At 42.2% G+C, this 17118-nt stretch overlaps 1 protein-coding gene across 3 annotated transcripts in view; it reads left to right on the forward strand.

Moving 5' to 3' along the window:
* b4galt2 (UDP-Gal:betaGlcNAc beta 1,4- galactosyltransferase, polypeptide 2) overlaps positions 1-17118 on the forward strand; it is a 67039-nt gene that overhangs the window by 38528 nt on the left and 11393 nt on the right. For all 3 annotated transcript variants that reach the window (XM_019883660.1, XM_019883661.1, XM_019883662.1), the window contains 2 exons: positions 6508-6626; positions 6805-6921. In XM_019883660.1, coding sequence (XP_019739219.1) covers positions 6508-6626; positions 6805-6921 — 236 coding nt within the window. The remainder of the gene's footprint in view (positions 1-6507; positions 6627-6804; positions 6922-17118) is intronic.

The following is a 17118-nucleotide window of genomic DNA, read 5'->3' on the forward strand; positions in this document are numbered from 1 at the left end:
TCCGTCATAAGCAAAGAAAAGGCAGCTTTATTTATATCGCACATTTCAAATCACCGGAAATTCTTTTATTTAAGGATCATTGAAGATGAGTTTGAAAAGATACGAAACTATTTGGGGACCATAGTTTGTGGCGCAGCGGCTGTCCCATCGCTTTTGGTTTTTCGCTATTCGCGTTAAGGCTCGGCCGCTCTCCTCTCAAAGCGTGGAACGCGACTGGACATTTTTGTCCATTGAGTGTGCAGTTAAACTTTTCTTCCTGTATGTCATTCCGCACTCAAATGATGTGTTTCGCCGCTGCCGCGCGGATGGAAGTGAGCCTTGCCGTCTCATATTTAAACCCATTAGCCTCTGCGCTTCTTACTTCCCACCAGGAAGGTCACTTAGCACTCACTGCGTCATTTCTGCAGCCCGTGCTCTAATTACTTTCTCACTGGGAGGCCTGTTCAAGAACATTACAGCTTCCCCCGCCCTGAGTGAATATATCGCTTTCAATGTGAGCAAAAATGACAGCCTCCTTTTTCTCTCCCCCTCATCCTGGTTAGCAGAACACTTTATACTTGAATTGGTTGATTCATTTCACCCCTAGTTATTTCATTCATATTTCATTCAAAATCAGTGTGGATCTTTTATAAACCGATTATAAGATATTGTGACCTTATTTGACACTATCCTGGATTATAATTGATGCACGTCACCACTAACATCGTCTTGTCAGTGGCCACTTTTAGAACATGGATTTTTGTATATCTAATGTTGTGGCTTGGTGAATATACGTGGCAAAATACGTTTTCTTCAAGTGGATGTATCCCAGCCTCCTTTGATACGGACAGGACACACGACACCTGAGGGGGGAAAAAATAGAATAAAGGAGGAAAAGGAGATTAAAGCAAAACGAGATGAAGACGGGTGACGTTGACCGTGCACCTTGATGTTGATGCCGGTGGAAAAAAAAAAAAAAAGAACCCCTCCTTGGACAGCTCCCCCCCCCGAGAGTTCAGATGTCAGCCGCGCTGGAGCGAGGCGGACGTGCTTGAAGTGCGGACGGCTTTCAGAACAAAGTGCTTTTGCTGTTTTTCAAGCCAGCTACCCGCGAGGTCGGCTATTTATTTATTTCTTGGGCCTAATGAAATCCTTGCTGTTTTTGTGTGCATTTCTACACTATAGCTCCCTCGTGGAATTTTAAATGTTCGTAGAAGAGTTCCCCATATTGCCAGCCATTGTAGAGCATTTTGATTCAACTTTCAGGAACCACAAAATATTAGCATAGGGCAGGAAATGATAGCAAAACCCACACATTATGTATATGGGATTCCTTATTGGCTCTGAGCAGTGTGGCATTGTGTGTGTGCGCGTGCCAGGCATCACATCACAGTGCCAGCTGGACAGACATGTAGTTTGTGTTCACGGCTTGGATGAAATTGTGCTTTACTGTGCCTGCTGTGCCTTGATGACTTGGAATCATTTCATTCCAAGCTAATAAAACGATGATAACCCAGAATTGATTGCACATAGTCACTGCATTTTTTTTATTCTTTTAAAAAACTGAACACAAGGTTCTCTCAAAACTAGAACATCTGCTTTTCTTATTGGTACAAGTTAAAAAAAAAAAAAAATCACAAACCAATGTTGACGCGGCAAAGCCAGTCTGATTAAGTGGACAAGAGAAATGTCAGGAATATATCTACAGTATACTTATATGTTACTGGATTTTAAATGTCACACTGGGAGTGCAGGAGGGATAGGCATATTTTATTTATTTATTATTCTTGTTTTTTTTTTTTTTTTTCAGTGCCGAGACTGTTTACTGGTTTATTAGTCAAGAAGCCTGATCACAAATATTTGGACCCGTTATCCAATTTCAGTAAAAGGGACAATATTGACATCAAAATTTAAAAGACAAACTCCAACTCTTAACTTTGTTGATATAATTAAGCGTATTTTTATTGAATAACTTCTCAAAGGTTTAATTTTTTTTCCCCCAAAATCTTAGACAATAATAGACATCTTTGTTTTAAAATTCCAACAAAAGCTCCTTGGCACTACCAAGGTCATCGGCGTGTCTCCAAAGGTTTATACAGTCAAAACGTTTTCAGAATTTCCAAAATAACTGAAATGTTAAATTTCACTTGACGTTGGTTTGATTTCAAACAAAAACAGAAGGTGCAGCGAGTTCCCTAAGATAAGCAGCCTCTCTTAAAAAAGTTACATTGAATCATTTAAATCGTTTCCAGAAATGAACACAGTTTCCAACATTTGTTTATTGATTGTTTTTATTATATTATTTGATTTGATTTTGTGAATTTCTGTGTCTGGTGATCTCACAAGACTGCACAGTACAGCTGCTGTTTTGGAATGAACACGCACATTATCCGCCTTATTTGATGTGTGGCAACAAAGCAAATTAGAAACAATTGCCATTAACTTGTTTTTTTGTTTTCTTCGTTCTTCTTGTGAGCGTTGCCATGGCGCACAGCTGGCGTGGCTGCGTCTGCCTCTTCATTAGCTTGCGTATCTCAAAGTACCACTTGTCCTCACTTCTTCCCTTCCCTTCGCGCCCTCCCCCGCTTCCTCCTGCCACCTTACACGCTTTTTCCATTCAGTGCGTTCTCCTCAACAGACTGTTCACATGGATTCACGCCATTAGGAGCTTTTAGACTCTCTTGTTTGTTAAACCGCGCACCGCGAAATGGGCCCAAGTATTACTTTGCCCTTTTTTGTTGTTGTATTTTATGGCTGCTTTGATGACAAAAAATGTTTGGCTAATAGCTATGTTCCATGGTTATTATTTTTTTTTTGTTGGCTTTTGTTCGTTTGTTAGTGATGTCACCACACTGTCAAAAAAACACACACACACACACACACACACACACACACACACCCAAAGCTTATGTAGGGGGCTAAAACAGCAATTTAAGTTAGAACTACTTTACAATATAAATTATTGACATTTATGGCAACAATGATAGCGTTATTTTGACTTTTGTCTTTTTGTGTGCGTGTGCGTGTGTGTGTGTGTGTGTGTGTGTGTGTGTGTGTGTGTGTGTGTGTGTGTGTGTGTTTACAGTACAGAGAAAGGGGTCCAAAGTGTGATGAAACCAAAGGATAGGAAATGGAATTTACTATGATGTAAACCTGGCTGCTCAGTACAATATGGTCCAAGCGACAAGGAAAAAAAAAAAACCCTATAAAATAAAACATTCACAGCCATTACGGCTTTCCACATTCAGATAACATATACACAACACAACACAGGAGGCAACAGCCTTATCAGTGGTTATTGAAGGTCATCCTCTTTGTCCTTTGCTGTTTGCAGGCAGTGAAATCACTGCCACAGTTAACTCTTTATCTCATATTGCAGCTCCTGCACGCTCAAAAACTTGCTACGCATGCACACAAACACACACACATGCGCACATGCGCGCTTCGGGGTGTCGTGACTGAACGAAAGCACGAACAGAAGATTCTTGGATGATGCTAATCCACACAGCTAGCAAATGCGCACGCCCATACACACAAGGCGGCACTCACTAATGATTTTCAGAGGATAGAAGGCCGTGAGAGCCGCATTGGACAATCGAAGAGGTGGATGAAAGAGTGCAAAAAGCTGAGAAGAACTACCGTCCTGCATAAGAAAGACTGCATGCATGCAAATTAAATAACATCTGCAACATCAGTCGGCAAGGATGCTCAGTTTTGATCGAACTGGTCAGTAAATAATTGCTGACGATAAATTATGGACATTTGAGAGGATTGACTTGGATGCAGTTCACTGAGAGAAACGTTCTGTCATGCCATTTATTTCCAGATCGTCGAATGGCCACAAGAGGGCGCCAGTCACTGGTATCAGTGACCAGTCTCAGCAGCCTTCATGAATACTCGATAATTTGAAAGAAGTTCAGTATCGGCCTGCTACCGATATTGCTACTCGTCCATCCCAAGTTTTGAGGTTTTATTTTTCATATATGAAGAGCAAGAGGGCAATTAAGAAAGCTGCTGATTTCGGAGGCTGTCAGAATGATAGTTAGCTGTCCTTACATAACGCTGCCACTCAAACATTCGCTGTCAAATCCTCTGCTAGCTGACCGCAAGTACAATCCGACATGTGTGAGATTTTCACTTGAACCAAAGCGCGTTGATCCTCCCTGGAGAGGCATGACACAATGTCCTCGCCGCGTCCTCCGCTCGCCCGCACGCCATCTGACCACAGAGATGACACGACAGGCTGCTCGTTAATCAGCAGCGGCGGTGGCGGCCCGGAGTCTCTTTGCGCCTCCCGTCTATTCGAAGTGACGAGCCAAACGCTGCCGGGCCTTCTCTGGGATTTTAAAGGGACTTGTCAAAGCAATTGAGTTTGGGATAGTTGGACTCCGTCTGGATGAGAGCCTCCCTTCCTGCCCTTAGTCTCCTCTCAAATAAAAGCTGTTTACACTTTACAGTCTCCACTTAGCTCGGTTCCATATTAAGGAAACACGGTATTTCCTTCCCCTGCTATGTGGAGGACTGTCAGATATATCTCCCAATGAAAAGAAGACAGAATTGTTTGGTCCCAGTGGCCCTTGTACAATCCATCCTGCGGACTTGGGTCTGAAACTGGACAGTGATTTTAAATTGGACCGGCAAATTGGTCCTGTTAAATCCAGTTTCTTTCATCTAAGACAGCTGGCTAAGGTAAAGCCTCTCCTTTCTCGAGAGCACTTTGAAACAGTTATTCATGCCTCTGTCACATCCCGGCTGTATTACTGGAATGCATTCTACGTTGGAGTCAGCCACTCCTTCATTAAGCGTCTCCAGTTAGGCCATAATGCTGCTCCTCGCCTCTTGACTGCTACTCGCAAGAGGAGCACGTAACTACTACACTGCCATCCCTTCACTGGCGTTCGGCTAGACCCCTCGCTGCCCATCTTTAAAACTCGTCTTAAAACTCATTTTTATTCTTTGGCTTTTGACACAGCATGAGACTTGATTTTTAGTTTGACTGTTTTTGTGCTTTCTACTGTCTTTGTTATTAATTGATTGTTTGTTGCCGTATGAATTATTTTTTGCTCCATGTACAGCACTTGGTATACAGCGGTAGTTGTTTGAAAGTGCTCTACAAATACAGTCGAGTTGAGTATTGCTCCGTTTTCTTTCTGCGCCGAGGCTTTTCTTTGTGTGTCCTTAGAGATTTAAATACAGGAGACGTTAGCTTACTCTTGCTGTGCCTTACCGCTGCACAGTGCAGCGCTAGACTCATTTCCTTCCTTCCTCGGACCACGCCACCTTGGACACCTTACATCATTATCATCTAAAATCAATAAGGTTCTTGTCACAACCTATAGGAATAATGGATCGCGTGACAATTGCCACCACTCGTGTGGGCGCTTTGAAACATTTCCAAGGATATCACTAATAGCAATGACAGGAAGACGGTGCTGAGTAAAGCGGGCAGTTGGTATTCTTTAAATTGAGAACATGTAACTCAGTTAGGGTCGATCATTGCTCAATTCGTTCCCTCGTGTTGATTGGACGTGGCTTGGCAAGGCAAATCCTTCAATTCTAAGTGGATTATTAACTCGCGTATGTGGGTGCACTTCCCTGATTTAATGCACAAATCCATCAACACGGGGTTCAAGAAATAGCCCCTCAGGAAAATATCAATATTTATGGCTTCATCATATTGTCTTTCCACTCGCCTGACTTTTAAATATGTCCTGAAAGGCTTCATTTCATTTTCCCATATGCATGACTGTTGTGATTTTCACGTCCATAAGCACCACCACCACCATCGAGTCTATTTGCTACCTCCTTCACTTGACTGTGAGCGATTGACTTAAGCCACAAAGTGAAAAAAGAATAAAACACAAATATATGATAATTAAGTGCTGTGCTGTGCTGTGATGTTTTTAAAAATATGAAAAGAAACAAGTGGAGCCAGGAGGTGACTCTTGGATGAAAAAGTCAGTGTACTGTATGTCCATTCTTCTCTTTATTTTCATTATCCAAATTTGTCAATATTTGTATAGCCATATCTGTCCATCTAGTGATCTATCTAGCGATCTATTTATCTATCTATCATCTATTGATTATCCTCAAAGAGAGAGAGACAGAGACCAATTCTCACAGTAAACCAATCAGATTGCGCCGATTTCTTCTGCTCATAGCCACGCGAGCGCATATTTGGCATTTGCTATGATATGCTGTGATGTATGATCGAGCTCCAGGCTATGCTCTGCAATGAGTCATTAGTATCTGAACCCTCAGATTCATTCAAATACATGTATGCAAAGTAACATATGGTGAAGCTTCATCATCCACATGATTAAATAACCTAACGCACGCTGACATCAAAGAGGATTTTCTCGGAATGTGTGTTCAAAAGCCAGCCATTATTCGGCGGGGGATATTTTGACAGGCCGCCAATGTTACTTTGAAGATTTTAAATCTGGCCGCCGCCCATTTATGTGCCGTCCTATTTGTTGTTTTCGTTATTTCGCCTCACTTCCTTCCTTTCTATCTCTCCGTCCTCAGTGGGCCGCCTGTTGATCGAGTTCAGCTCCCAGATGACAATGGAGCGCGTGCAGCGAGAGAACCCCAACGTGACGGAGGGAGGCCGCTACATGCCCCCTGACTGTCGGCCTCGATGGAAGGTATGTGTTTTCAAAAAGTTGGCTTTTCTTGTTTTGTTTTTTTTTGTACATGCAAACTCCACACTGCAACCACACTCCGACCGGGACCCACGACCTCTGCACTGGAAATTAGAAGATAGCTTCAAGAATGGCATCCTCTGAAATCTTCTGACTTATGTGTTTGTCCCATGTGCTCCAGGTGGCCATCATTATCCCGTTCCGTCACCGGGAAAACCACCTGAAGTATTGGCTTCACTACCTCCACCCCATCCTGAGACGTCAGAGGATTGACTACGGCATCTACATCATCAATCAGGTAGGAACCGTGATACCTTGAAAAGGCTGACCTCTTCTGTTACTTTTGTTTGGAATAGTGTGTGTGTGTGTGTGTGTGTGTGTGTGTGTGTGTGTGTGTGTGTGTGTGTGTGTGTGTGTGTGTGTGTGTGTGTTTATGATATTACACGTACTTCCTCCATCCGAGCCCTTTCTCTCCTCTTGAGCTCTCCCTGTGTGGCGCAAACTTTTTGGTTCTGCATGTCCCATCAACACGCTGCTTTTTCTCGCTATCTCTTAAAGTCTCTGGGACTATTTTTTATTTGCGGTAATACCTAAAAGCTGAAAGATCGAAAATTGTGATTGTGAGTGCTGCGGAAAACAAAAGATGATAAAACTGATATGGCCCCCCAGTACCTTCTGTTGGTTACCCTTTAAAAAAAAAAATAGAAGCTCATATTTTATTTGTAATTGTTTTTAAATATACGTTAAGACGTTGTCAATAATATATTAAAAAATGGTTATGTTTTTGCTATTTGTTGATCAATAAAACGTGGATAAATTACACTTTTTGTTATTTATAATTTAATTTTATTTAAAATTGTAACATGCAAAATTGCTAAATATTTCATTGTAAAAAAATCTATCTGATAATTAGAAGAAATAATACACATTTAAATTTGGTTACCCAAGTAAATGTGCAGAGTGAAATATTTGATTCAGATAACATTAAATAATTTAAGTATGACTTGTTTAATTGTCTCTCTTATTTTTGTCACTATTAATTGCACTTCTTTGTCACCGTTGATTATTTATTTCCCCCCAAAATAAAAAAAAATAAAAAAACTGCATGACAAATTTCCCAGTGAGCCAAGATGCCAAGTTTAGCTTCGGGTAACGATGTCTACTGTGTCCGTGCTCTCCTGGCCGAGACGTTGCGCTGCGCCTTTAATCACTTCCCTGCGGAACGGACCTTTTTGGTTCCACTTGCCCCGCTGTGTCTGCTCTCGACACGCTGTTGTTCTCTTTCCCTCAAAGCTGTAGATGTGCCAAATGGTCTCTTCTATCCCAACAGGATGAATTGTCCCCGCAAAGGTTGTTATTCTTATTGTGTTTTGTCTAATCAACAACATGTGAATTGGGTGAGAAAGTTTTGTCTTGTATTTGTGTGGAAATTTGAGCGAAGTAACATGAGGAGGTATCGCAGAGGGACGGCCGTGCCCTGTAACCAGGCTAACTGCATCAGTGTTTGTTTGTTTGTTTGTTTTGTTTTTTGGCCATCGTCTCTCATCTCGTGAATTGGAGAAGAGCCCAGAAGCAGAGGGAGTTAGGTGAGAAAGAGCCAACCTGCGGTAGATGAGAGCTTCACTTTGATCCGGACTTCCTATATTTATCTGTATTGATTTGGGCCGTCCAATCTCTGCAGCTGCAGCAAATTTGACAGTCTTCGAATTGGACGTTGCGGTTGACCAATGCAGGACATAAGAAATAGCCCAAAGGGAAATATCCAAGTAACTCGCTTTATGTTATTGTTTTTCAACTCTCCTATTGAATTCTTCATGGGACGCTTCGTTTCATTTGCCCATATGTCCGATTGTGTGATTTTGATTTCCACTGCCACTAGTGAATGTGGAAAATTGCCAAGTATATAAAAGGAGGCTTCAAAGTCATGACAAATCAAGCCCATCTTTCAGATATCAAACACTGTGGGCCCGTGTTGGCTGGCATATATCCCATCCGATTCTCATGGGGCTTTCCGTGCCATGGCAAGAGGCGCTAGCTACTAGCTAGCTCACGAGCTAGCTCACGAGCTAACTGTGAATCCTGATGGGTGATGAGTTTGTTTGCGGTCTCACCTCCTCGCATGGTGTTATGTCGGTGAAAGACAACTAATCCCCGATAACTGTAGACGCTAACCAAGGCACTCAACTTTTTATACCGTGGAGGATGGGCCAAAAAAATCAGGAAAACTGAAGTAATGAAAAGCGATCTGACACTCGCCTCAATGATTGAGTTCATACGTAGTTCTCAGGGGGAAACAGCATTTTAAGCATAAGAATTAATGGTGAATTTGATGAAAAGAATTGTACAAATTAGACTAAAAGTAACATTGTAGTTGATGAATCAGCTTATCGGTTTCAAATCATGCTCCGGTTTGTCTTCCCCATCTGGTGTTAGCATATTTTTCATTCAGTTGCTAATGAAAGCAACGTCTTTTTAATTATAACAGTCATTATTTTTCTTATCTACTTGCTACTCACTACCACACTCAGAGATAATGAATCGTTTAACAAATGTTTGGGAAGAAAATTGGTGCAGCAGTGCAGTACACCATAGAAAAGGATATTGATCTTTTTCTTCATCCTCCCTGCAGAATTTCTGTTCTTTTTCCAACCTTTGAGTCTGAATGCAAGGCAAGTGTCTTGACACATTGTGCCCTACCAATGAAAAGGTATTTGAGGCATTCATAATTTCACATTCCCGTTCCACAAAAATATTTCAAAACATTTAGTTACATGGACTTGAGGGGTCATGACCTCAGCATAGCTCAATACATAGAGTGGCTAGTGTGTGATTCGAAGTTCATTAATGGTATCACATTAGGTGTTAACGCTACCCACAGGTAAACCTATTGAAGGATTGTTAACAGAGAGACGTTGGAGTATCTCAATGCCATATGGTATCTGATGATCCTTGACACAAGTAGATTGTCTAGCATCCTTGCTGTGTAATTGAGAATTTCTTGCAGGAGCTAAATTGGCTAGAAAGCAATGAGACGCAGTGTTTCAGTGACGCTGCTAACCTTCAAAACCTTTTAGGAACCACTGCTGCTTCATCATTCATGCATTTTGTTCTTCATATTTTGCAACACGCGTCCCTCTCATTGTATTATTAGTTTTGTCGCTCTTTGTCTCCTTTTGTCTGCGTGTAATTTTTTTAATCTACAACAGTAATATGGAAAGGGGGGAAAAAAAAGCATGTTTTTTTTGGGATATATTTGATGTCAGCAGTGTTTGAGATTACCAACGGGGATCATTTGGTAAAACACCCTGTGCAGAGCGCGGGGGAAATAATGTGAGTCGTAATTGCCTCCGAAAAAAAAAAGGTTGTCCGCTTATTGCCATTCCCTCCTGAAGGGTTTGAGATGTGATTCCAAAGCAAAGTGGGGGATAAGCGGGACATCATGCGACCTTCATTTCCTCCCATTTAATGGAGGAGTGTCATCTCCTCAGACAAAATGTTTTCCTGCTTTGAGTCAGCATTCAGTGAGCGTCTTTGTTGACCTGTTAGCAGTTATTTAGAATAGCATTTTGATGCTGCCACTGAGATTTCCTGATAGTGGCAAATTCAGGTTCACTGGCTATCTCTATCTCATTAACGGTGAGACAGCAAGCACATTCACTAGCCACCGGTAGATTCATTCATTCATTCATCTTCCGAACCGCTTCATCCTCACTAGGGTCGCGGGGGTGCTGGAGCCTATCCCAGCTGTCTTCGGGCAGTAGGCGGGGGACACCCCGAATTGGTAGCCAGCCAATTGCAGGGCACACAGAGACGAACAACCATGCACTACCTCACTCACACCTAGGGACAATTTAGAGTGATCAATCAGCCTGCCATGCATGTTTTTGGAATGTGGGAGGAAACTGGAGTACCTGGAGAAAACCCACGCAGGCCCGGGGAGAACATGCAAACTCCACACAGGGAGGCCGGAGCTGGAATTGAACCCGGTACCTCTGCACTGTGAAGTCGACGTGCAAACCACTGGACTACCGGGCCGCCTCCACAGGTAGATCTACCGCAGCATCGTTAGCTGTGAGATGGCTAGCGCATTGAGTTAGCTGTGAAACAGAGTAATTCATATGCTACTGCTAATGTTAGGAGCTAAGGCAAGCCTCACGTCGACTGTCTATAATGTTATTAAGAGTGAGATTAATATTTCAGTGCCACTGCTATTGTTTGGTGATGACGCTAGCAGCAGGTTATCTGTTTAGCTTGTCGTTAGGTGTGAGGCGGAATATTTAGTGCCTCTGCTATTGTTAGTAGTAGTGCTACTCAGAGGTACACTGGCTAGATGCGCGTCAATAACTGCGAGACAGAGTAATTCAGTACCGCCACTATCATTAGCCACTAGCACTAGGCGCGGGTAGACCAGCTTTAAAAGTTTCATTTACATCCACCAATTTGCAACAAAGTTAGAGTCATTGCTTTTTTAGACAAGGACGTCGATGATGGATTTGCATGTGTTCAATAATGCAGCGAGGTAATTTGATAAGATCATCATTGACCTTGAGCTTGTTTTTTTATCTATTGCCGTCGTCTGCAATAACTTTTGCGCACAAAGATATCCATAGCGATACAGAACACCCCATCTTTTTAAATATCATCGCCTTTGGGAATTAGTCTTATCGATTCAGCAGGTGTCCTTTGAATCTCTTGATATTACTCGTACGCTACAAGGAAAGTGAAGAATTGTGTGGAAGGGAAGATGTTTCTCTCTAGACAATTCTGGCTATGTAACAGATGCCCCGCTCAGTCTCTTCTACCCGAGTATTTGTCCACTCTCATATGGGATATTGTCATTGATACGTCAGTGGCTGTCTTTTTTTTTTTTTTAGTTTGATTTGGAGTTCGCCGTGTAGTTTCAGAATGGTTTTGGGAAACAATCATGAGCGGCTTGTGTGTATTGTCTAACCTGGTTAATTTTTATTTTGATCCTGGTAGTATGGTAGAGCCCATTGTTAATGCATCTGCCTTACACTCAAAGGCTTAGGTTACAACTCTTGGCTCTGACTATCCTGTTCCGGCTTCCTCCCAATTCCCGAAAACATGCATGTTAATTCAATGAAGACTTTAAATTGCCTATCGGTATGAATGTGAGTTTGAGTGCTTGTTTGTTTCTCTCCATATGCCCTGTCATTGTCAGTCCAGGTTTAACCATGATCCAAATGAGGACACACACTACTGTATATAAAATGGATGAATGTTTACCACACCAGCAAGTACAGGGAGCAAGTCTCCCTCTTTGTCAAAGGTTCTGGGCTTGAATTTCAGATGTGGAGTCTGGAATCTTACAAGATGTCTCAAGCAGGAGCTTCATAAACTTAAATATAAGCGTGTTTGTAAGTACATAAATTGAAAATATGGTGTGTTGAAAGTTTGACCTACAGAAAACAAGCAATTAGTTCTTACCCAAAATGATTTATGTTGTGTACTTTAACAAATGCTCTGTTTTGGCCTTGGGCAAACATTTCAGCGACCACAGCCGTGACAGCTGTAAAGCTCTCCAAGCGCCTAAACTAATCATGTCCATGCACTGCAAAGCTTTTATTGAATTAAATAACAATGCGTAGCGAAGAGGGCGGAAAAATGAGCATTTAACTGCAGTTTTGTGTGATGAATGTCTGTAAATGTGTGTTCTAAGACTGATGCACACAATACATATGTGACCCTGCCATTGAAGCCATTGAAGATGAAAATGTGCCTGTACGACACACAAATGCTCTTTGGGGCCTTATTTGGATTTGTACTTGATCGGTTGTTTAAAATTAAGCATGTATATTGTATGTTAGACCTGCTGCATGGGAGTAAGCAGTATGTGCGATGGAATACTGCTAACATCGTTATCTATTGTTAGCTTCTAATCCTAGCGACAGATTGACAAGCTAGCATGTCATCAGCTGTGAGATGATGTATTTCACTGCCACTTCTAATTTCAGCCAATAATGCTAGCCGCTGGTTGAGTGATGAGTGGGTTCTGTTCGTGACGACCACTTCTTCTTAGATGCAGGTAGGCCACAAACCTATACTGTTTATGATGCACTAACAATGCCACTTACTCGCCGTAGCGAGAAGTAAAGCCACCCGTGGCTACCTTGCATTGCCACTTGCTAAGTGCGCCTACCGATTCACTGAGATAACATACTCACATACTGAATAATCGATGGAACAGGAAAGGCTCTTCTTACTCTATTCAACGATCCTAGCGTAAAACAGTGTTTTCATCCAAAATCCAACAGAAGTTGTCAGTAACAATGGCAACGTAAGATGGCTGCCATCTGGCTTCAGCCACGAGCAGCCAATTGTTAGTCTTTAATATATAACTCCGTGAGGTCTGACTGGGTATTACGCAATTAGCTGTGAGACTGAATATTTAAGAGCCACTGCTCAAATTAGCTGCTCGCGCAAGTTGTGAGTAGATGGGTTAACTTGTAATTAGCTTTGAGGCAGAGTGTTTCAGGGCCACTTGTATCATCAGATGTCGAGTGAAAAAAAAAAAAACTTGGATTTGAGATCAAGAGGTTATACCAGAGGGCAACAGTTGAGCTTCTATTTCCAGGATGTTTACGTTGGAATTAGATGGTATTCAGACCTTGCACCTTTTGTTTGAACCTAGACATTTTTCATGTGAGCAAAAGTCTGTGTTGTATTTTCTTGCCCGGGTATGTCCTATTACATTCCAGCAATAAGTAGCACCATTTCATATTTGAGGGTGTTTTTTTTTGTTTTTTTTTTTTTGCCCTGATTTCTATTAGTCATAGATGTGTCACCAACAGGAAAACCATAGATCTGTCGAAAGGTTTAAAAAAAAAAAAAAAACAAGCAAATGTGAAGTGGTGAGGAGAGTCATAGCCATTACAACTATTTAGGATGTTCTAAAGAAAAAAACAACTGGTGACAGAGGTTGAACATCCATTGTTTTAATTCTTTTGGAAGCATGTGTGTGATGGACAGTTTGGGATGCAGAATGATGTTCGTCCGTCGTGATGTTTTCTGGCAAGTTCCGTCTCTAATTTTGTTTTCCCACACCTGCAGCTAAACCCTCTGGCATCGCTCCAACGTTGCTTCCAACAGCTGGAGTTCAAGCCCAGAATTTGCTCAATTGACTGAACGTTACCCTTGCGGGATATTTCCCATCGTCTCCATTAAAGTCGCGGTTATGAAATGCCAAACCTCACAGCCGTTTTTGTGTTCAGTCGGCTTCGAATTGCTCCTCAAGGCCGGTCAGATAATACTGACGGAGGTCCACCGCTGGGCTTCAGCTTTGACATTAAACACTCCCGCTAGGTTGATAAGCTTCGTTAGGGCAAAGCCGTCATGCTGGATGACTCTTTTGCCGTTCTTGTGGCATTTAGATCATCACGACCGCATGCACACTATAATAGCCCCACTGACTTTGCCCGATAGCCTTTTCAGATGAAAAGGAGTGACTTGAATTCCTCGCTAGAATGCTCGGGGAAAAAAAAAAAGCCCCAAGAACCGTTTACCTGATTGACACAAAATTGATTGGAAAGGTCATAAAAGGACACACAAAAAAAGTTCAGACATATGCCCAAAATTTAACATTAAGTCAGCCTTTTGAATTTGAAGCAGTCCTTTTGGGCATACAGTGATCCCTCGCCATTTCGCGCTTCAAGTCGCAGCCTTCACACTGACAGCTCAGGCGAAGGCTGAAATGACAGCTGAAGCTGTCAGCTCGGTAAGAGTTTTTTCTTCACTTAAAAAAAAGGGGATGCAAGGCCCCTCTTTGAATTGCTGTTTATTTTTATTGTGTATCGCCTGTTTGGAGGCCTCAACTTGCTGGAAAACAGCAATTTTTACAAGTGCATCCTCGTGAAAATATGTGTTTCAGGGACCCAAATTATAACAGTAAACACAAGAAAACACTAAAACAATGCCAAGTCTCACGCTGAGTCGAAAGCCAGAGAATAAGAATGTATTTTAAGCCGAGTTTTATCGACGTACAAAGATGGGATTGGCCTAACGTTTAACCTTTCGTAACGTTTAGTCGGCGTTGATGGGCTGGGCCGAGTATGCAAATATGCATTTTACTCCCTCTACAGGTGTGAAGTATAATTACACGATGTCACTCTGGTAAATAGGAACTGGAATGTTGTGAAATGGCTTGCAACTTAGCTTTAAGGCTAATGCTAACACAAGAGAAGAGTGTCCAAAACCGCTGGTTTATGTTACAAAATTCCAATATCCTGATTACACACCGCCTATACATACCATCATTATCATCTGGTTGCTTTAAATGTTAATTGTTTTGAGAGTTATTTCTTCGTGCCATTGTTCATCGTCACTCTTGGTTGATCACGTATTGTCAGTTCATTTTGGCTTTAACGGGAGGAAGAGCGGGGTCTTTTTGTGCAGTTTTTAATCTACCATCACAGCTGCTCATCCTTCTTAATTATATGTAGCCTCCCTCCGTAAAGTGTGAGATTGTCATAACAACAATTCCAAGCCACCGCTGTGAACTGCTTTCTCTCGGAACATTATGTCCCGCATCTGCTGTGTTTCCGGCGGGAGGCTAATTACGTCACGTCGATGTCCTCAAAAGACGAGATCCCGAAGATAGCGTGACTACACAAAGGCAGAAAATATTCGGTCGAACTCACTGACCATGCAGGGTTTTTTTTAGCTTTTGCTATATTTATCATAAAGGGTGTATTTTTCTTCAACGTCACAACAATTTTTGTAGTGATCAAAACATTTATTTTACATCACTTGTTTTTAATCTTGTTATTACAAATTTGTTTGCTATCTGCGCTGCATTCGCATGCATGTAAAACTTAATCATCCCGTGTGCATGCTTCATGTCGCCTGCCATATTCCCGCTAAATGCCGACCTCCGGCTCACTTCCGTTTACGAGCCCGGTGGCCTTCCCTCGTTGACGTAACGGAGCACCATTCACGAAGAAGGCAGTAAAACCGCGCATGGGATAATGTTGGGCTTTTCAAACCCTCGAGTTGTTGACCTCAGCTGAACACGAATAACACCGTGAGGCGGCGTTGACATCCCAAATGATCGCTCGCCGCTTGCCATTTGCTGGTCCGGTATGGGACGGAGGATGAAATTTTAATTAGCTAAGCCGATTGCAATTCTCGGCATGATTCGCTGTGGGCATGTCCGCTAAAACTTTGACAACTCCCTGACTATGCGTGCAACATGCTAATTACCAAATCTTCCTTGGATGGCGACGGTGATTATGTCCTCGTACTCTTCTGTAAATCCCCCTGATGGGACGATTAAATGGGCAACGCTTGCTTCCCCTTCAAGAATGAAGTCAGGCAGGAATGAGTACCCCAAGCATCAAGAATTATAGCGGAGGTGTAGAAATGCAAGTTCGGACAGTGCCGTGCGCTGGTGTCATATTGTCACTCAGCCGTAAGGGCTACTACTGGATATATTTCAGAGAAACCTCGCAAGAAAAAAAAGTGTTCAACGTGCTTGGATGAATGGGCATGAGGCTTTGATAACAGTTTGAAATCAATGAATGGTCATTTTAATAATCGTGTTTTTAAAATGAGCCAGGAAGACACGTCAGACACACTCGAGTGTTCTTCTGGATATGGACAGGACATTGTTGCCTTTCTGCCCAACGCATCCTTTCTTTTTCAGCATTGTCACGTACATTTTGGAAAAGGAAGTTTTGTAACTTCTCACCCTGCACATATTTAAGGCATATACACACACACACACACACACACACACGCACACACACACACACACACACAGAGAGGCAATATCTCAAAGTGACGGCAAGATTGGAGAAGGCTCCAACATTAAGGCATGAGGCAGATGGTGTCCCATATTGGTCGTGATGGGAAATGAGGAGGGATGAGTCACCTCGCTGTATCTAGCTGCAGCAGGTCTGAGGGACACGCAGTGTGAAACTCAGATTGTGTGTGTGTGTGTGTTTCCTGACATAATTAGGAGAAGGGAGCAGGAACGGGACAGTTCTGTTCACTGCAAGAGAAATGAAAAAGAAAGAAAAAAAAAAGCTCAATTCAATTCTAAAGTTTTTGTCATGGTGTGACGTTGTGAGCATGTGCATACTGTACATGCATGTGTAATGTTTAACAAATGTATTCCAACACCGAGTCATAATGGACGGTGCATGCCGTAGCCGACATAAAACGCCTCAAATAATGACCAATCACGACACACCTGCTTTCTGAGTTTGGTCATGTGACGTTCGCAAGCTGGGCCCTTCGGCACTGTGGTGTGATGTTCAGTCGACAGCAAGTGGCGGGAGAAGGCAAAATGGCCGCCCCCTGAAATGGATTAAAACGGGTGGATTTTTTTTGTTTTGTTTACTTCATCTTCCACAAACCAAACATTCATATCATCGAAAGACTGTGTTTAGACTAATGGAGGCGCATAGAACATTTTTTTTTTTTTTTTTTTTTTTTTACTTTAACCCTTTCATGCATCCTGTAACCGCTAACATGA

This window comes from Hippocampus comes, unplaced genomic scaffold (genome assembly GCF_001891065.2).
Source record: "Hippocampus comes isolate QL1 unplaced genomic scaffold, H_comes_QL1_v1.1 scaffold159, whole genome shotgun sequence".
Classification (NCBI taxonomy): domain Eukaryota; kingdom Metazoa; phylum Chordata; class Actinopteri; order Syngnathiformes; family Syngnathidae; genus Hippocampus; species Hippocampus comes.